Below are 19920 nucleotides of genomic sequence, written 5' to 3' on the forward strand. Positions count from 1 at the left end.
TGGCCCACACGCCCTCGGAGGAGAGGTCTGGCTTCTTTCGTCACCCCTGGAGCTGCCCCACCTGGCTGTCCCATCTTGAGGGGCTTGGGATGACCCCCACACCTGGGACTCACTGGCAGCTGACCTTGTCCCCGGACCAGCAGGCCTTTGCCCGGCCATGTGTGTTTCCCTCCAGGCTCAGAGAGATGGCAGGGAGAACTCTGTCGGGACCTCTGCGTAGCCTTCCTGTTTAAGAAGCCCCTGCCCCGTGCCAAGCTCACTGGTGAGGAGAGGCCACCATGGCCACATGTGGAGGGCATTCTCCTCCTCCTCAGTGAATCCTCACACTCCATTAGGTGAGGAAACTGAGGCTCTGAGCAGGGACTTGCCCCATGTCACAGAGTGGGGAAGGGTCCCCTCATGGTTGATGCAAGGCATGCGCTCTCTGACCTGAGGCACTTCAGCCCCACACCTGACCTTTCCCCACCACCCAGGCCAGAGGAGTTCCACTGAGGGGAGGGTGTTTCTGGGTGAAATATCACCACCCCACTCCACAAGGCCAAAGACCCATTCCTGGAATGTCTGGGGAGCCCCATGTCTCCCAGGGGGCCTGTTGTGGGTGGCTGCTTCTAAACTGGGAGGGGATACGGTTTCCAGGACCCCAGAGCCGTCCCAGGCTGAGACACAGAGGAAGGGCAGGGTCAGGCGTTCCTCAAGGAACCTGCGTGGCCAGATCTGCTCCTCAAAATGGCCGTGGTGAACGGGGGCGGTGAGGATGACGCTGTCACATTCTCTCCCTCTCTTTCCGCCCCCGCAGTCTGAAACCCAGTCTGCTCTGCAGTGCGTCAGCTGTCAGGCAAGCCGAAAGCTGGTTTGCAACTTTGGGGTTCCCAGGGTGGGAACGCCAGGCCCCGCGACAGCCTTGGGCACTTAGAGAGGGGCTTCTGGGCCCAAAGCCCAGCCTGGTGGTGTGCTGCATGGCACCATGGCGAGCCCCATTTTTAGCTCAAGAAGGGGCCTTTCATTTCTCCTTCCATCTAGGGGTTGAAAGCAGGAACCCCAGACCCTCTCTTGGGGCCCAGCCCAGAGGCAGGGGAAGTGTTGAGAGGTGGGTCGGACGCCCGCCGGCAGTAATGAGAACCAGCAGACCCGTGAATGGGGCCCTGTGTGCGCGTGCCCCAGACACAAAGCAGCCTGAGATCGGGAGGGGCAGGAGCGAAATCCTGTCTGTCTGTCCATCCTCCTCCCCACCCCCCAAGTTAGGATCCTAGCAAGGACCCTCAGAATCACACGGTGGGTGGCCACCCCTGGGGTCAGGCCGCCTTCTTAGAGACGCCTCAGAGAGAGGCAAGACAGCAGCATTTCTTTATTTAACAAATCAGCAAGAAGAGGTGGTTACAGGAGGGTAGGCGCAGGGGAGCGATTTGGCCAGGACTCCCAACCCCTACGCCAGTGTCGGGGCTCCCTTGCCTTTCCCTGGCACTTCTTTTCCCACCCAGGCCCTTCTTCTTTATTCCAGAATCTTCTGTCCAAGTTTCTACCCCGTGGGAAACAGGGTGGTGGGCGATGACACTCACCTCCGGGTCTGCCTCACTGGGGCTGGAGGTGGCAGCAAGTTTGGGGGGCCCATCCCGACGCGCTGCTTGCCCGAGCCCAGCCTAACCAATGTGCAGACTACTGTACACATTCAGAGCCCCCTGAACAGGTAGTCTGAACACTGGGTTGGCGGGGCCGGCTGTCCATCCCGTGGGCCCCCTTGGGCAGCAGCAGGGCCACCGCACCTCGGCCCCTCCGAGCAGGCGAGGAAGCCCCTGCGCCGCCCGCGCCGATCTGCTCCGTCTCTTCTGACGTGGCAGGGCTGGAGCCAGCTCGCATCTGGAGAAAGTTGTGGGTTTTCAGGAAATCCTAAGGAGGCGGTGGGGGTGGGGGAAGCGGGTGGGGTGGACGGGAGGGCGGGTTTGGGTCCGTGGCCTCTGTGCGCAGGAGAAGGTCTCTTTGGGGGTCGGAGCGGGGGCGGGGTACATGCACGCGTCTGTGTGTGTGTGTGTGAGTGTGCATGCCGGCAGCATCAGGAAGACCGCCGCTGCGCTCTGGGCGGAATCACACTATAAACAGTTCCAGATGTGGCGTCTCACTCGGGGCCGGAATGGACTGTGACTCAGTTCCTTGGCCTGGCCAGCCGACTAGAAGCTTCCTGCCTCATGACTCGATAGGGCGGGGGCAGCACTGGCTCTTCCACAGACTTCCCAGCCGTCATCTCCTGCCCTGGCCCCTTCTAAAGCCCCCCAGACTCTTCACTGAGAGCTTGGAGGGCCCTGGGCCCTGCGTTACCTGGCCCACTTGGGCTCCGATGTCTGCAGCATGAATGGGGGCTCCCACTTCTGTGGCCACTGTGCTCCTCTTCTTCCTTCTCACTGCAGCCTGGCCTGGAGGAGCTCTCTGCCTTGCTTCTTCCTTGCCCGGAGCCTGGTGGACCAACCCTGGAGCCCCACAGGTGACAGACAGACAAAAGAAACCCCCTGGTGCCTCGTGAGCACCAGCTCTGGGATGGGCACGTGCTCAGAACGTTCACACGTTGTGCCTGTCCTCACCTCGCCCCAGGAGGGTGAGACTCCTGCTCACCTCTGACAGCTAAGGAAGCTGAGGCAGAGAGAGGAAGTGATTTGCTGAAGGTCACATGGCTGGGGAGGGGCCGGGCCCATACAGGCTCCTAATGACTCAGGACTGAGCCCCGGCACCAAGCCTGTCACTCACTCCTGCCTCCCATTCCATTGTCCTGAAAGTCTCAGCGGGGCTCCACTGGCTGGGAGCCCCTGGCCCCCTTCCCTTCCACCACTGTGATTGCTCTGGAATTTGGAAGCAACAGCCAGGTCAGACTTTGTTCTGGGGCCTTCCAAAGGACAGGGTAAGACGGGGGAAGGAAGCAAGCTGCTATGTGAGGAGGCAGGTCTCCCTCCTCCAAAGACACCCAGGAGGTAAAAGGCCAGGAGGGCAGTGGGGAGAACCTGGCTTTACAGCACACAGACCTGGCTTTGGAAGTCCCTGCTGTGTGGCCCTGGGCTGCCAGCCTCCCTCTCTGAGCACCGTGCTTCCCTGACAGGGATGTGCAAGAGGGTTCTTTGAGCTACTGTGGGTTGCGTGGGAGTTGGGGGACCCTGACGCTGGGCTTTGGTTTCCTGATGTTGAAAACCTAGTTAATGCACTGCACACCACCCCCACCACAAGACTAATGACGGTGCACTTGTTGGGGTCCATTGTATGTGCTTAGTCTACAATGGTGGGTGAGTGCTGGGCTCTGGGGTTCGACTCTCAGCTCTGAGACTCACCAGGCCTGTGCCTTTGGCTGAGAGATGGGCCCTCTCTGAGCTGCTTTTCCCCCACCGCCATCAGGACTGCCATGCTGGCCCTTAGTTAGCACTTTCTAAACAGGGCCACCCTGGCTTTGGGACTCAGGTATCAGCTCGAGGGGGCCTCACTTTCCAGCTTTGCCCCTACTCACTGCCTGCCCTTTTGTGCCTCAGTCTCCCCCTCTAAACTGGAGTCATACTGGTGAGTCACTCACAGGCTCACTGTGAAGATGTAGTCCAGTTAACGGTTTCATTCACTCAGTGGTTGGATTCTGGGGAGAGTCAGACCCAGCCAGTTTTGAGTATCCAATGTGTGTCAGCAGTAAACCAAACAGACAGGAGCCCCTGCCAGCTAGGATCTGACACGTCGGTCTGGGTGACAGATGGTGGCCTAGATCAATAAGCAAGATTAGTGGTGTGTATATGTAAGGGGAAGCGCCAAGGGGAAAAGTCAAGGGAGCGTTTGGGATGGGTCAGGGCAGGCCTTGCCCAGAGGGTCCCTCTGCACAAAGGAGGCAAGGAGGGAACCATGTGGGCATGAGGAGGTGGGGAGCATTCCAGGTGCAAAGGCCCTGGCGTAGAAGCTGGCCTCTGAGATGTCCAGAGAAGCCATAGTGACTGGGACAGGTGGGCAAGGGCAAGGGGTGGTGGCGGATGAGTTCAAGTAAAGCAAGGACCACAGGAGGTGTCCGATGTTGGCAGTGGTGCTTGTGGTGGAGTCCAGCCCAGGGCGTCCTCAGGTCCCCAGTTGAACAGCCCATGATGACCCCTCCCCTTCCACCCTCAGGAGAAAGAGAAGAAGTACATGCTGCCTCTGGACAACCTCAAAATCCGCGACGTGGAGAAGGGCTTCATGTCCAACAAGCACGTCTTCGCCATCTTCAACACAGAGCAGAGGTGAGGTGCTTGCTCTGAACAGTCCCTACCCTGAGTCTCACGTTCCAGAAAGGGAGTCAGTCAAGAAATAGAAAAATGCTTCTCTTGGGTGGTCAGAGAACACCCCTCTGAGTTGAGATGAAGATGAAATGATACAGGAGCAGTGGAGGCTTCTGAACCCAGGAGCGACCAGACCTGACTTGTACTCACTCGCGCCCTCTGGTGGCCTTGAGTGGAACAGACTGAGGAGGCGAGGATGAGGGCGGCGACTGCACAGGTCCAGGTGGGAGATGGTGGGGCTGGACCCAGCTGGGGCCTGGGACGTAGAGAAGTGGGGGAGGGCGGATTCCAGTAGAACCTCTGGTAGATGTGTGTGTGAGAACGAGAAAGGCGTGACTGCAGACTCTGAGCTCTTGTAGGGCTGCCATCGGCTGACATAGAGGGGGCAGAGGCAGAGTAGGCCTGGGCAGTCTGAGGCAGGTTTGGGCCATGCTGAGGGAGAGAGGCCTGTGAGATACCACATGGGGCGTGGAGGAGGCAGCTGGGTAGGTACAAGAGCTGGTGATCAGGAATGCGCTCCAGGTAGGAATGCGAATTGGGGAGTCCTCATTTTGTGGTGGTGTTAAAGTCTAGATGGGATGAGATCTCTGGGCCAGTATAGACAGAGAAGAGAAGGGCCCGAGAGGCTCTCGGTCAATCCATCGCAAGGTGCCTTTGGTGGGAAACTTAGCAAAAGCAAAGGCACTTCTGTCACTCAGGAAGAGACCCAGGTGGCAGCAGGTCTGAGAGCAGGAGGCTTGGCTGAGCATGGACCTCGGAAGGGGGCCTGCCCAGACTCACACCCTCATCCGGGAACGAGGGACCACCCAGGTCAGCCAGGGCCTGGTGGGTCTTCATGACTGGCCGGCAGGCACTGACGTCCTCCCTGCCAGCCCCAGGACCACTTTCCGCACTGCGCGTCCACGCCCACCACTTCCAGCTGAGTCACCTGTTTTGTGCAGGAATATTTGTTCCGGACTGGCTTACAATGCTGAGCCCCACTTTGGCCATCAGCTAGCTCCAGAAACCTTTATAGCCCGTTTATGATCATCGCTCCCCACCCCCACCTCCCCTGCCTGAGAAACCCTAGGGTGTGCAGGAGAGCCCAGGCTCTGCGATATGACGGGCCCCCTGGCCAGCTCTTCCTGGCTGTGTGATGTTGGGCAGCCATCCCACCTCCCTGGCCCTGTGATTCCCCAGTGCAGGGGGGTGAAGATACTACCTAATGTATCATTTAGGGATGAGTCCAGGAAACCCAGAATGATAGTAGTGGAAACAAGATAGAAGGTTTTTTTTCTTTATTTTATTTATCTTTTTTTAACATAAATCAAGCCCAGCCTTTGATTATTCTGGGCACACTGAGCAACTCCACAGTTATCTAGGCCCAGGCCCTCCTCCTTCTTTCTCGGACTTCCTCCTCTTTGTCCAAGATGGCTGCCCAAACTCCAGCCATCGTGATGATGTTTCAGGCAGCAGGATGGTGGAGGAGGAGCAACAAAGGCGTGCCCCCCAGCCTCACTCTCAACTCTTTCCAGAAGGCTCAGGGCAACCACTCACTTGACTGCCGGTTGTCCAGAGCACTCTCATGAGGCCATTTATGCCTAACCTCAAACCCAAGTCTCACTCAAAGGCTTTGCAACAGCTTAGCCGTCTCAGCCACACCTGCCTTCTGGGACAGGATGGCATGAGTCCTGGCATGTAGATACAGAATACTGTCCATAAGCGCTGGTTGGTGTCCATCTGTTTCTCCTCCAGCCTTGTGGCTCTGCACCTTTCTTCCATTCACAGACCCATATTTGCCCAGCATTTCACAAGCCTTTGCTGGGAGTCTTGGTCCTGTCCCTGGACAGCTCCACCCACCTAATCAGGGCCCAAGCTAGATCTTCACTGTCCAAGGCAGTAGCCACTAGCCACATATGACTACTTAAATGTAAATTGATTGAAATTCACTTTCTCGGCCATCCTGATCCCATTCCTGGTGCTCAGAAACAAGCACCTCGTCGGGCAGCGCAGGTAGAGAACGTTTGCACCGTCACAGAACGTTCTTTTGGATGACGTCGCTGCAGCCTCTATGAAAACAGACATGCCAGCTTCCCAACTGGGGGAGGGTGTCATGGACACTGCCCACTTCTTGGGGGTTGTTGGCAGCCTTTGGCCCCCACAGGAGAGCATAAAGGAAGGATGGGCTGTTCCCAGGGGAAAGTGAGGAGTGACTGAGCCCACAGATAAAACACTGTGGATGCTGCTAGATGCAGGGACTCGCTGAGCACCCCCTGCTCTTGGTACGGTTTTGGGTGATATAGGCATGAACTTATGGCACCTCCATTGGCCCGATGGGGTTCAGGGGCTGCTGCCATCATGGGGCCTCCGGTCTTGAGTGCCTGGGTCACATGGCCCAGACCCATGTGAATCATGGTCTGTCAGGCCGACCCCAGAGCCTGCGCGCCAGCTCACTGCACCTGCCGGGCCTGTGGGCAGGGTCAAGCACATGTCTTTTCCTCCCTCCCTCTCACCTCAGGAATGTCTACAAAGACCTGCGGCAGATCGAGCTGGCCTGTGACTCCCAGGAGGATGTGGACAGCTGGAAGGCCTCATTCCTCCGAGCCGGGGTCTACCCTGAGAAGGACCAGGTGAGGGGCCACCCAGCCTGGCCGAGCCCACACACCTTGAGCTGAGCTGACTCCACCTGGGAGAAGACAGGGGGCCAGCATCTCCAGGGATGGGTCATTTCAGGCTGTGTTTACCAGAACGCCTTGAAGGCAAGTAGCCTATACCCTCTTGAACAAACAAAGCAGAAAGGGGAGAGGGTTTTGTCATCAGCACCCAGAAAGCTCTCCAGCTGAAGTCTAGGACAGGGATACACATGGACTGGGACCCCTCTTGGCTTTGTTCTCTCTTTTTGGCCTGTCATTGAGGTGGAGTGAACACGGCCTCCAAAGTAACATGGTCCAGTCCCTGGATGAGAGGATCTAACCTGCCTGGGCTGTGGCCACCCCAGGCCCGGACTGCTTAGGCCAGGGGCAGGCAGGGTCACATGGTGCCAACGTGGCCATCAGGGGCTAGCCCCAGGGGGTCAGTGGTGGGTGGGATAGGGCAAGCAATCCCCAGCGAATGGGGCTCCCCACACTCATCTTAGGCTCAGTCACCCCTCACTGCCTCCCTTCCCCACTTGCAGGCAGAAAACGAGGATGGAGCCCAGGAGAACACCTTCTCTATGGACCCGCAGCTGGAGCGGCAGGTGGAAACCATTCGCAACCTGGTGGACTCGTACGTGGCCATCATCAACAAGTCCATCCGCGACCTCATGCCAAAGACCATCATGCACCTCATGATCAACAATGTGAGTGCCTGCCTCTCCAGGGACCCCAGGGCCAGCCACTGCCAGATTTGCCCTGAACACAATCTGTATAAAGTTAAAAACTAGAGTGGGTCACCACCTTTTAAACATAAAATCAGGATCCCCAGCCTCTCTTGGGAAGCAGGAAGGTCCAGGCGCACAGGGCTTACACCCTGTTTAATCAGGTTGTTGAAGCTAACATCATGCATGTGCAGTTTCTCTAAATTTTTTCAGCCTTACAGTAACCCTAGGAGAGGGACTGCTATCACCCTCCTTTTATAAACAGGAAAACAGAGGCCTAGACAGGTCAAGAAACCTGCCGGAGTCACTCAGAAGAGTGAGAGGTGGGATTCAAACCCAGGCTGAGTCTGTCCCCAGCAGTGGTCTCCTGATGGCCTGCAGCCCAGCCTGCCTTCACCCAAGGGTGTTACCTGCCACCCACAGGGCTCCCGAGCCTCTCAAGGCTTTAGGCTTCTGTTTGGTGAAATACAGCTGTACTAGTGTCTCCTGCTGTGGGCTGCTGGGAGGGTTTAGGGGCTTCGTACCCCAGGCCCTGGGCTCAGCACCAGGCACTCAGAAAGCTATATAGATCAGGTTTGGTTTGTGTTGAGACTATGGAAAAGCTCTTAACATGACAGGGTCTAAAGCAGAAATCCCATGTCCCTTCCCTTTCACTACATTCTTCAGTCTCCTCCTTGGTGATCAGTGTTAAGTTTCATGGGTGTCCTGGTGCAGTTGATATATAGGTGGTACTTGTGATATACGGTGTGCTGCAGATATGCAATGTAAAATGCACGTATGCTTTGACCCAGCAGTTGCAATTCTGCTTGCAGAAATTTTTCCCAGAGACATTTGCCATTGTGCAAATTGAGCACATGCATGGTTATTCTTTTCAGCATTGTTTTATAATGGCCAAAGATTGGATATCTCTATCCATTTATTATAATCAATTAAATAAATATCCATTCTATTGCAACCCTCCCCCCAAAAAAACCCCAAGAAACAAAAGGTTGAGGACTATCTCCAGGTGTATAATAACTTCGATTATTAAGTGGAAAAGGTATGGGATATAAGAGAATAATCAGGAAAGCTCCATTTGTGAAGAAACACAGGGGAAATGCCTAGAGATCTCTGGAAATTTATGTAAGAACCTGGTGACCAGTTACTTTCTAGAAAGGAAACTCAGGGAGCCTAAGGAGGCCAGAGTGGACAAAGGAGTTTTCACTGTATCTTTTGGTTATATTTTATTTTCCCTTTTACCAGCTTTTCAAAATCTTAGTATTTGAGTAGCTAATGCATTTACATGGTTTGCAAATCAAAAACTATCCAGCATTATCATATTTCCACATGTTGAAAGTTTGAGAAAAGTCAATATCCATTCTTAAAAAGACAATTGTAGAAAAAGAATTCTGTTATATCATATATCCATTGAATTGATATATTTTAGTCTCAAAGCCGGTCTTGCCCCTAATGAGGAAGCTCTGGAAACATCTCCTCCAAAATCAAGAAGTTGGCCATTTCCACTTTCATTTAACCTTTCTGTAGCATTACTAGCCAATGCAATTAGACAAGAAAAATAATTTAAAGGTGTGATAGGAAAATAGGAAAAATTGTTCCTATTTTTAGAAGGTCATGTACGTGTGAGTGTGTGTATCTAGAAACCCCAAGAAAAGTAACTGAAAAACTATTATATCCTGCAGGAAGATTCAGGAAGGGAGAAAGTATAAAATTAATGAACAGAAACTAGCAGTTTTTAAACAAAAGCCAGAGAAAAAATATCAGGAGAAAGTTTCATAGGAATCTCATGAAATGGGTTGGAAGAATACTTGCAGGCACCCCTGAGGGACCCGAGAGACAACCGACTGGAAAACGCATCCTGTTGTAAACCTCTCCCACGTTCTGCGGTTAAGTTAAAGACAGAGCCCCGCCGAGGGTGCCGCTGCTCCTGCAGCCAGTCACAGTGCCCAGCTGAGTCCTGGCCGGGGTGGTGGCCAGCCCTGACCTCTCCGCCCCTTGCCCCCAGACGAAGGCCTTCATCCACCACGAGCTGCTGGCCTACCTGTACTCGTCGGCGGACCAGAGCAGCCTCATGGAGGAGTCAGCTGACCAGGCCCAGCGGCGGGACGACATGCTGCGCATGTACCACGCGCTCAAGGAGGCGCTCAACATCATCGGGGACATCAGCACCAGCACCGTGTCCACGCCTGTCCCCCCGCCCGTTGACGACACCTGGCTCCAGAGCAGCAGCAGCCACAGGTCTGTGAGGCCCGGTCACCAGCAGGCTGCAGACACTGCCCCCTGCAGGTTCCCAGCTCCCCCCTACCTCCCTTGTGTCCGTCAGGGCACACACAGGGTGGGCCGGATGCAGGGCTCTGACCACAATGGCACAGCACCCAGGGTTAGCCACATTGGGGGCTGCTACCCCACCTAGGCCTGGAGGGACTGGGAGAGAGAAGAGTTTAAGGCCTGCCTGTCTCCTTGTGCCTTCCCCTGGCTAAGCCCACATGGAAGCCAAAGAGGGCAAGAGGCCTGAGCGACCCCAGCCATAGGGGTGAGCCCCTTGGAGCACAAAGCACAGCTAAGAACGGTGGGCAGGGGAGGATCTGGGGGGACACATGAGTATACCCAGCATCCCCTGCCCTGACCACCCTAGAGCTGAGCTGGAAGTGAGGCCCTGGCATGGGCAAGCCAGAGCATCAGGCAGGGACACCTAAGCAGTGACAGTGCAGGTGGCGGGGGGAGAGAGTCAGGGAAAACTCAGAAGGTCCCAGCCCTACCAAGACCTCAGGGAGCCTTGGAGTTCCTTGGGAAGAGGGCACAGCATCCAGCCTGATGGGGCAGCAGGTGCTCAGTCCCGGGGGGAGTTTGTGGGGCACCTGGACAGTTTGCAGCCTCTGGAGGCATTTGGCAGGGCTGGGCTCTGGAAAGATCTCTGGCTACAGGGGATGGATTGGAGGAGGTAGGGAGGCCCAGGTGGGACCAGTGAGAGGGAAATGCCTGAGGGAGTAAGGCCAGAGGGAAACAGAAGCCCTTTGTGGCCAAGGACAGGCACTGGACTCCTGGCTCAGGGCTTAGGGGTGGACGGAGGGTCCCAGTGCTCCTGTGCTGCCCCTTGGCCCGGACCAGACACTCACCTGCATCTCCCTGGGTGGTAGCTGGTGCCAGCCCATGTGACAGAGGAGGCCACGGTGGCCAGCACCCCATGCCCCGCCTCAGGCTTCTGCAGCCACACTGCCATGGCCAGTGCTCCCGCCCACCTTCTTCAGCTCACACCCTCTTCTTCCTCCACAGCCCCACTCCGCAGCGCCGACCTTTGTCCAGCGTGCACCCTCCGGGCCGGCCCCCAGCAGTGAGGGGCCCCACCCCGGGGCCACCCTTGATACCTGTGCCGGTGGGAGCAGCAGCCTCCTTCTCAGCACCCCCCATCCCATCCCGGCCCGGACCCCATCCTGCAGTGTTTGCCAACAATGACCCCTTCTCGGCCCCACCTCAGATCCCATCTCGGCCGGCTCGGATTCCACCTGGCATCCCCCCCGGAGTGCCCAGGTAAGGCTGGACCCCCCCCCCCTTGCTGTCTGCCTCTAGAACCTCCCACTTCCGCCCTGCAGTTAGTGGAGGAGTCACTGGCATCCCTATTGGGCTGGTAGGGAGACTGAGGCCCAGAGAGGCCAAGTTCACAGAGTGGTGGAGTCACAGTGACTCCTGGGCTCCCAGGCCCGTCCTCTACCTGAGCAAGTGGGCCCACCACATAGCTCGCAACCCCTCACACAGAGCCCCTTCTTCTGGTTTTGACCTGTTTCCCTTCTGAGGACACATATGTCAAGTCATTGCACACCCCTGCCCTGCCTCGCCCCACCCTGCAGGCCAGGCTCTTTCCTCCCCGCTTCTCCTGTGAGTAACCTTACGTCCAGGGTGGGTGGGCAGTTTGCCCAGGGCCACAGAACAAGGGAGTGGCAGTGGGGGTACTGATACCTGGGCTTGGCGCCCTCATTCCCAGCATCCTGGCAGCCTTCAGAGGAGCATCCAGCCTCAGGCAGCACCCTGGGGCGGGGTGGTGGGCCCTGGGTCCTTGTCCTTGCCCTGCTTCAGGCCTCACTGCCGTCTCCCCCTCGTCTGTCTTTATTCTCTTTGCAGCAGAAGACCCCCTGCTGCGCCCAGCCGGCCCACCATTATCCGCCCAGCCGAGCCATCCCTGCTCGACTAGGCTGCGGGGGGGATGTTCTCAGGGGTCCTCGAGCACCCTCGGTGCAGGAGCTTCGGTGGTCTGGGCCCATCTGCCACCCCTGGCCCTCCCATCCTCATGCAGGACCAGGCTCCCTGCAGGCAGCCCCTGACTCTTCCCTAACCCCGGCCCCAGGTAGGGGCTGGCCTGGCCCCCATCCCCAGCTGGACACAGCACTGAATGGAGGGGCCCTGTAGCCCCAGGATGAGTGGAGCTGGGGTGTTGCACTTTGGGGGATAGGGTCTTGGGTAGCAGAGGCGGCACCTGCATCCTGCGTGCCATCTTGAATGAGGGATCCAGGCTGGGGTCAGGGGACTCACTCAGGGGCTTCTCTGGCCAGGAAAGCCTAAGTAGACCAGGCCTTCTAGAAATGGCACCAAGGGTGTCTGTAGCCCCCAGTCCTCGCTGGGGACACAAGGAGCGTGTCTGCTTCTCAGCAGTGGGAGCTCCCAGTGGTGAGCCGGGCCCAGTGGGCCCCGCGCCACCCGCCTGCCCAGGTTGTACATATTCCTTCTTTGGCTGTATTAACCGCACGGCCCAGCCTTGGCTGCCAGAGGTGCCTTTGCCAGGTCCGAAACATTCGGCCCCGGCCAACCTCGCTCTCTCCTCCCAGGGTCCCCTCCTCCTCCTGGGTCCCCAGGGCGGCCTGGGCTCAGGGCTGAGTGGGTGGGGAAGCTTTGGGGGCCTCTTGGCTCCCACCCAGGCCTCCCCTACGGGGTGGGCCCCAGGCGGCCTCTCTGTGAGTAGATCTTCTCACTCGCTCAGTTTGACCACTGTAAGTGCCTGCGCTCTGTATCCTATTAATAAACTAAAATAAAGGGAAGACGCTTCTGGTGGCTGCTGTGTGAGCCTTTTGTGTTGATGTTCAGGCTGAGGGCGTGGGTGCTGGCCTTCCCCCAGAGGGCCTCCCACAAGGACTCCCCTTACCCATCCCACCAGGGGCTCCCCCACACCTCACTCACTGGGGCGCTGCTCTTGGGAGGGTTCACTTCTTCTAGCGAGGAGAGCCTTTACTCTCCTTAACACCTCAGGAATGGGAGCAAGTATTCCCCCACATTCTACCCCCACCCACAGAGGCCTGGCTGGAGCCCCTGACCACCTCACTGCTAATGGAGGCCAGGGTGGGGGCCTGGGCTGGGCATCCAAATTACTGAGGGGAGAGGGGATCCTGGCCCTCCACCTCAAACTGCAATGGTCAGGCCTCTCCCCGCCCCTGCAGTCTTGAGGACTTACCCCAGAGGTTCCCCCTTCGCCCTCTTGGGGTCCCAGGCCTTCTGGCCCAGCCGGGGACACAGTTAAACTTTGCTTTCTGATTTTTCTCTTGTGCCCAGGCGACCACCTCCATCGGCTCCTGCCCGACCTTTCTTCTGAGCTTCGTGGGAGACCCCTCCCGCCTGCCTGGCTGCCCCCCCTGGGGGCAGGTCTGTCCCGGCCAGTGTCCCTGAGCCCCAGTCACCAGGCTCTGTGATTTTTCTGACCATAATTTATTGACTCTGGTGCCCAAGCCAGACCGCCTTTTGTTCTGTGAGGCTCCTGTACAGGCTTTGGCTGGGCCACCCTCAGCTCTGTCTGGGGCCCCTGCAGGGAGAGCGGGAGGGGCGGGTGGTCTGCAGGCCCCGATCCTGGAGTTCTATTACCAGACCTCACACCAGGCCCACCCCCTGCTGGGCCGAGGGGCCAGGCCCCTTCCTGTCAATAAAGTGACTGTTCTGGCAAGAACACTGCAGCCACGTCTCCTTCCCAGACCCTGGCATGAGCAGGCCACCCCCAGCAGCAGCACAGGCCTCGGGTGGAGCCACAAGGAGAAGGAAGGCAGGCATGGGATCCCATAGCAGCAAGCCCCCTCCTACTGTGATCTGCCTCAGAGAGCCAGTGGGGAAAGGAAGGGGAAGTTTGCTTCTGGGCCCCGCTCCGCACCGCGCGGTGCTGGTGCAGGCTGGAAGACTCCAGCTAAGGCACAATTACAGTAGGGGACAGAGGCTGGGCCAGAAAATTCAAGGGTTGCATTCAAACACTGCAGTGCCCCCCATGCACAACTTCCAGGAAAACAGGTGCAGCCATTAAGCCACCCTTCCTGGAGGGCCCAGGCCTGTGAGCCAGCCAGTGTTCCCTGCCTGGCCCCAGAAAGGGAGGAGCTGCATGAGGGCCACACCTCAGGCCCAGACTGCACAGCCTCCCTTCTCGTAGGAAACTCAGTTAGAGAAGGGACCCTCCTCAAAGTTGCACACACATGTGCCTTGCTGCCCCTCCTTTCCCCTGTTCTTCTGTGGCAGGGGGCTACGTAGGCACTGGGCGCTTGTCCTGAAAGAAGCGCTTGAGCGTGCAGACTTGCAGCACGGCCACGAGCAGCAACACGGCCACGTTCACGGCTGACCAAAAGTTGACCCGTTCCAGGTTACCCTCTTGCAGGTTGCGGTCACGTGCCTCAAAGGCTCGCAGCAGAGTCAGCATTTGGATGCTGCGCTCGAGCCGGGTCCTTGTAGTCTCGATGGACTCCTATGGCACAGAAGGAGAAGCAGGGTCAAGCCTTTGTCCTGTAGAATGGGGTGACAGTTCATGTTGCAGGGGAGAGGGAGGGAGAGCCCAGAGCACAGACTCAGTGGCCAGGCTGCCTGAGTCTAAATCCTCCCTCTGCCACTCACTGGCTGTGTCACCAGGAGCAAGTTAATTAATCTCTCTGGACCTCAGTTTCTCCAACTGTAAAATAGGGTATAATTAGAGCACACTACCTATGTACAAGATGGTTATGGAGATTTAATGAGTTATTTAAGCCCTTAAAACCAGGTTTGTAAACCTAGAAATGTTCCGTTATCAAGCTGGAGGCACCAATATGTAACAAAGTCTGGGTCAGGCCTAGGGAGACTCCAGCTAAGGCAAGAGGGCAGGGCCCAATGCCAGAGATAGCTCAACCTGGGCGCACCTTGATGTCTTCCATCTTGACATCCAGCATCTCCTCGGGCTCCACAGCCTCTGCCCAGCCCTCCAACTCCTCGTCATCCTGCAGGCTGTCAAAGATGAGTTCGAAGAACACCAGCTTCTCTGAGATGGTGCTAAAGGAATTGTCAAAGCACAGCTTGTAGTCCCCGGCCTCCGTGGGCTCCACCCTGGGCAGATAGACACACAGACATGACCCTCAGTGGCCAGCCAGCCGGACTTCGCCAGGCAGGCAGAGTAGTAACCCGAGGCCACTGGGGAGGGGTAGGGTTGTAACTGAACCCGGGCAGCCTGCAGGACTTAACTCACGTGTGCACCCCGTCTGCCTTGCGGGACTCGCTGACCAGCAGCACTCCCTGAGGGCTCTCCAGCGTGAAATCCACGTCCAACCCAGCACCTCCGATCACCTGGGGGGCAGGTAAGAGCGGGTGGAGGGCTAGGGGTAGGCCAAAGACACCTGCTAGAGAAGGCCAGGGCTGGACCAACCAGCACAGACCCATACAGACCACCACCAGGGGCCTACCTGAACTCTGACACCTACACCTGCAAGTGAGTCCTACCCTCCCCGGTCCCCTCTGGCTGCGCTTGTCCTGGCTCCGCCCGTATTGATACCACGGCCCAGCGATCAGCTCTTTTATCTGGTCACGCACCCCCCCACACCCCGCGCGTCGAAAGTCCTTGATCTACGTTTACCTGACCACGCCTCGGTTTGGCCACACCCAAAGGAGATAACTGAACCCCACCTCTTCCCCTTAGGCCAACCCCCGAGAAATCCTCAGTTTGGCCACGCCTTTTATGGTGCGGCATGCTGGTCAAGTACCCTCTACACCTTCAATCAACCCAACCTTTTTGGCCATGCCCACTCGCGAGACTCCTGCCTTCTGAAGGACTCCCTCTTTTCTCCCGATGGCCCCTCCTCTCAGGCTCTCATTCTAGCTCCGCCTTCTGCCATTACTCCCACCCCTTCCGCTCCCACGCGTCATCCCCGCCCCCTCTGTCTCGCTCTCCCTGGCTCCGCCCCCGCGCTCCTACGCACAGGCTCCTCCCCCTTCCCTCTTTAATACATGCAAAGCTTGCCTATTTGGCCACGCCCCCTTTCCCTGGCTCGGCTCGCTCCTCGGCCCGGGACCCTCTACCTGGTACTCAGTCTCAAGGCTTGCATTGGCCGGCGCAGACTGATAGAAACACTGCTTCCGCCCCGCAGGCAACAGGAACGTGAACTCGCCGTCCTGGATCGGCGGGGGCCCTGCCCCTCCTACCCTCACTGGCGGTAGTAATAGCCACAGGGCCAAGGCTAGGGCCGCGCTGGCCGCCATCATCCGGGTCACCCTCTGGTCTACTGACAGGTCGTGGTTCCTTTAAGGGCTAGCCCTGCCCCCTCTGCTACTCGGCGGAGCTCATTGGCAGCCGCTTCTTTCCGTAGTCCGAAGCCCACGGAGCCAGGCGTGAAGGACCCCCGGAGAGCCTAGCTGCCCGAGTGAATGCCTGATGTGCCTAAAAACACTCGGCCGTATACAGACTTTTTCTTTGACAAGCCTCCACTTCTACTCTCAAAATCTGGTGGGGGAAAATTACATAAATGAATACCATAGCCTACATTCTTCCCAGGCTAAAGTTAAGACAACTGTGGTGGAGGCGGCCGGGTCCTTCCTGCGGTTTTCCCAGAGTTCCCCGCGCGCGACGACCTTTGGGATATCCAGTCTTGGTATAGCGGGTAGAAAATAGAGGCTGGGCATGGCCCTGCACGCGAACCGTAGTGTTGGCACATTAAAAAAAACAGACGAGGTGGAAAACTTCTTATATTAACGAGGGTTTCGTCTTGTTTCTGGTGTGAGTTTGGCCCCAGGTCCCATGTCTGACTTCTCATTACCTTTGAACCTTAGAACCATCACGTTGTCAGTTTCCTCGCCTGTAAATTGGGAGTGATGAGAATTAGGTGAGGCGTGGCTGATGAGTGCTCTGCATTTCTTGTATAGAGTCAGTAGAGGGATACGGCCTCACCCTGCACCCCAAGGGTCTCAAGCTCGGGGGCCAGCAGGTAAACAATGATTGAAGTGGCCCAGGGTAAGAAGAACGACAACCCAATGAAGCAGGACTAGCATCACCCCCATTTTACGGATGAGGAAATTGAGGCCCAGAGGAATGATGGCCTCAAGTAAAGCATGGGGCGTGGTTTGAACTAGGCAACATGGTTCCCAAGCACACACTCTTCTTGGCTTTTCTCTGCTGACTCCTACTTCTTTGGGCTGTTGTGAAGATTAAGTGAGATGATGCTTGTTTAGTGCTTGGCACATCATAGGCCCTCAGTGAATATCATCTATTATATTCCAGGTTTATCGCCCTCCACTGGTCTTGCCGCCAGTTAACCTCTCCCTCAGTCTGACTTAGGAGGACTTGGAGGCGACCTCCCTCTGGAAAGCAAACAGATAAGCAAAGACGTCATTGGAGAAATGGAATCTGGTGATAAAAAAAAATGTTCAGATGGAAATTTTGAGTCAAGAGAAGACAGACAGGTTGGCAGGTGGTGACAGTTACTCTTCGGTGGCTGTCAGCTGTTACTTGCATTTGTTGAGCTTAGGGAAGTAAAACCACTCTGTAATGCCAAGGATTATGTATGGTCACATTTGTTATTCCTTTTATTCCAAGTTTTTCTATCATTCAGACTCACTACTTGGACATTTTGAAGTTGTTGTGGAGAATGGGTGATAACTTTTTTAAGTGGATTTTTTAAAATGAGGTGAAAATCACATAAAATTAACCATTTTAAGTGAACAACCCACTGGCATTTAATATAGTCACAATGCTATGCAACCACTATTCCTGCCCACTTCCAAAACATTTTCATCAACCCCAAAGGAAACCTTGTACCCATTAAACAGATAGTCCTCATTCCCCCATCACCCCAGCTTCTAGCAACCACAACTCTGCCTCTGTGGAATTATCAATTCTGGACATTTCATATAAATGGGATGTGTGACCATTTGTGTCTGGCTTCTTTCACTTAGTATAATGTTTTTAAGGTTCATCATCATAGCATCTATCAGTATTCCTTTTTATGGCTGAATAGTATTTCATTGTATGGATATACCACAGTTTATCCATTCATCTGTTGATGGACACTTGGGTCATTTCCACCTTTGGCTATTGTGAATAGTGCTGCTAGGAATACATGTGTATGTGTATTTGTTTGAGTATCTGCCTTCAGTTCTTTGGGATGTATACCTAGGAGTGAAATTGCTGGGTCATATGGTAATACTATGCTTAACTTCTTGAGGAACTGCCAAACTTCCCCACAGTGGCTGCACCGTTTTACATTCCCACCAAACATGTATGAGGGTTCCAATTTCTCCACATCCCCATCAACACTTGTTATTTTCCATTTTATTTTTGGTATAGCCACCCTAATGGGTGTTAGATTGTATCTCATAGTGATATTGATTTGCATTTTCCTAAGGATCTTGAGCATCTTTTCATGTGCTTATTGGCCATTCATATATCTTCTTTGGAGAAATGTCTTTCAGGCTTTTGACCATTTTTAAATTGGCATGTTTTTATTGTTGTTTAACTATAAGAATTATTTATATATTATAGAAAGAAAAAGGAGAAAAGAAAAAGTAATGATAAAAAACCTCTCCCACTCTTTGCTGATCTATGGTGGGGCACACCTTCAGTATTTCACCTGGGTGTTTACAACTCTGCATTAGCCCTCTCTTCTTGATTACACCAAGCTTAGAAATCAGCCAGAGATGAAACAGTAGGGTCTTCTCAGGTCTTCTCTGAGCATTTGTCCTGCCTTGAGCATGCACACTGCTTTCTAAATTCCCCAGTATATTCAGGGTTTTTTTAAACTTTTTTTCTTTTCTTTAATTTAAGTATAGTCAGTTTACAATGTTGTGTTAATTTCTGGTGTACAGCATATCTCAGCCATTCATACTCTTTTTCATTGTAGGTTACTATAAGATAAATATGTGGGTGATTTGAATGCCTCAGTTACCCAAAGAAACTCTCATCCCAGCTTTTTGTCCCAGCTTTTGGAATCTCTGTTGTTCTCAATTGTAATTTCGTGCCCCAGAGAGTGGTGGGTTCTTCCTTTGCCTGACAGTGTTTTCCAGGAATGTATTCTCGGTTAAACAGACAAGTACCTGAAATTAATCCTGCATGTAACCCCCAGACATGTGAGAACACACACAAAACTGTGAGAATGGGGGCTGCTTTCAGGAACTGGGGGACCAGGGCCCCATCCTGGGGACACAGGCTGCTGTCTTCAAGGCCTCCACTGTGCTGGGGAAGGAGATGAGGAAAGAGCAGAGGAAACGCCGCAAAGCTTTCCTGCCACATTCAAGGTGCCTTTTCTTGATTCAGCCTTCCTTTAATTGGTATAAACCTTTAGCTGTTTCCCAGAGTTGGGTTAGAGCTGATTCTTAGCATTTTTAAAACTGGTTTTTTTATCAAGTGTAGTTGATTTACAATTTTAGTTTCCCATGTACATCAAAGCGATTCAGTTATGCATATACATACATATATACAGTTTTCAGATTCTTTTCCATTATACATTATTACAAGAAATTGAATATAGTTCCCTGTGCTATGCAGAAGTTCCTTGTTATGATTCTTACTATTTTTGCTCGATTTGGTGACGTTTCTGTGGAGGTACAGGCCCGTCGAGCTACTGACTCCATCATTTTCACTGTTGTCTGGGGTGAACAGGCAATTCTTGTTTCCCTCAATTAAATAAAACCCTCCTCTCCCTCCCCAAGTATTCAACAAAATGTACTTAGTGACCCTGTGAATGAAACAGACACCATCAATGTCCTGGCAGAGCTGTCATCCTAGTCCTGCTCCACTAAATGATTTCAGGTAGTCGCAGGTGCCAAGAAGTAAACACTAGGTGGGTAGCTGGAGAGGCTTATTTCACCTGGGTGGAGTCAGGGAAAGCTTCCCCAAGGAGGGGGCATTGATGCTCGGATTTGAAGTAGAAGAGAGAAGCAGCAAGTAGAAAGAACAGTGCTCTGAGGTCAAAGGCACTCAAAGTTCAAGGGGCAGAAGGGAGTTGAGAATGGGGTGGGTGAGGGGAGTGGCCAGAGAAGAGATGGGAGCAGTCAGCACAGGCCACATCGTCCAGGGTCCCTCTGCCCTTTGTCATATTGGCCTAAAATCTTAGCCTGGGGTTCTTATGACTATGGGGA

The 19920-nt window shown here is 54.9% G+C and overlaps 2 protein-coding genes across 13 annotated transcripts in view; one reads left to right on the forward strand and one right to left on the reverse strand.

The window, feature by feature from the left end:
* Positions 1-13519, forward strand: part of DNM2 (dynamin 2) — an 82576-nt gene extending 69057 nt beyond the window's left edge. For 5 of the 11 annotated variants that reach the window (XM_074350759.1, XM_074350761.1, XM_074350762.1 and 2 more), the window contains 6 exons: positions 4114-4223; positions 6760-6871; positions 7417-7581; positions 9602-9834; positions 10870-11124; positions 11713-12636. In XM_074350759.1, the coding sequence (XP_074206860.1) occupies positions 4114-4223; positions 6760-6871; positions 7417-7581; positions 9602-9834; positions 10870-11124; positions 11713-11782 (945 nt within the window). In that variant the 3' untranslated portion in view covers positions 11783-12636. Of the gene's footprint in view, positions 1-4113; positions 4224-6759; positions 6872-7416; positions 7582-9601; positions 9835-10869; positions 11125-11712; positions 12637-13131 lie in introns of those variants that run through there. The other 6 variants (XM_074350760.1, XM_074350765.1, XM_074350768.1 and 3 more) reach the window with 2 other exon arrangements.
* On the reverse strand, positions 13266-16173 carry TMED1 (transmembrane p24 trafficking protein 1). Of its 2 annotated transcripts, none has more exons than XM_010966886.3 (4): positions 15871-16173; positions 15044-15141; positions 14721-14850; positions 13266-14296 (listed from the first exon to the last, which is right to left on the reverse strand). In XM_010966886.3, exons 1-4 carry the CDS (start codon positions 16051-16053, stop codon positions 14078-14080), a joined length of 630 nt encoding a protein of 209 aa, XP_010965188.1. In that variant the 5' UTR covers positions 16054-16173; the 3' UTR covers positions 13266-14077. The 2 variants fall into 2 exon arrangements, with proteins under 2 accessions (XP_010965188.1, XP_010965187.1); XM_010966885.3 differs by having other exon boundaries at positions 14721-14904; positions 15871-16106.
* Between the last annotated feature and the right edge of the window lie 3747 nt (positions 16174-19920).

Source organism: Camelus bactrianus, chromosome 22 (assembly GCF_048773025.1).
Source record: "Camelus bactrianus isolate YW-2024 breed Bactrian camel chromosome 22, ASM4877302v1, whole genome shotgun sequence".
Taxonomy (NCBI): domain Eukaryota; kingdom Metazoa; phylum Chordata; class Mammalia; order Artiodactyla; family Camelidae; genus Camelus; species Camelus bactrianus.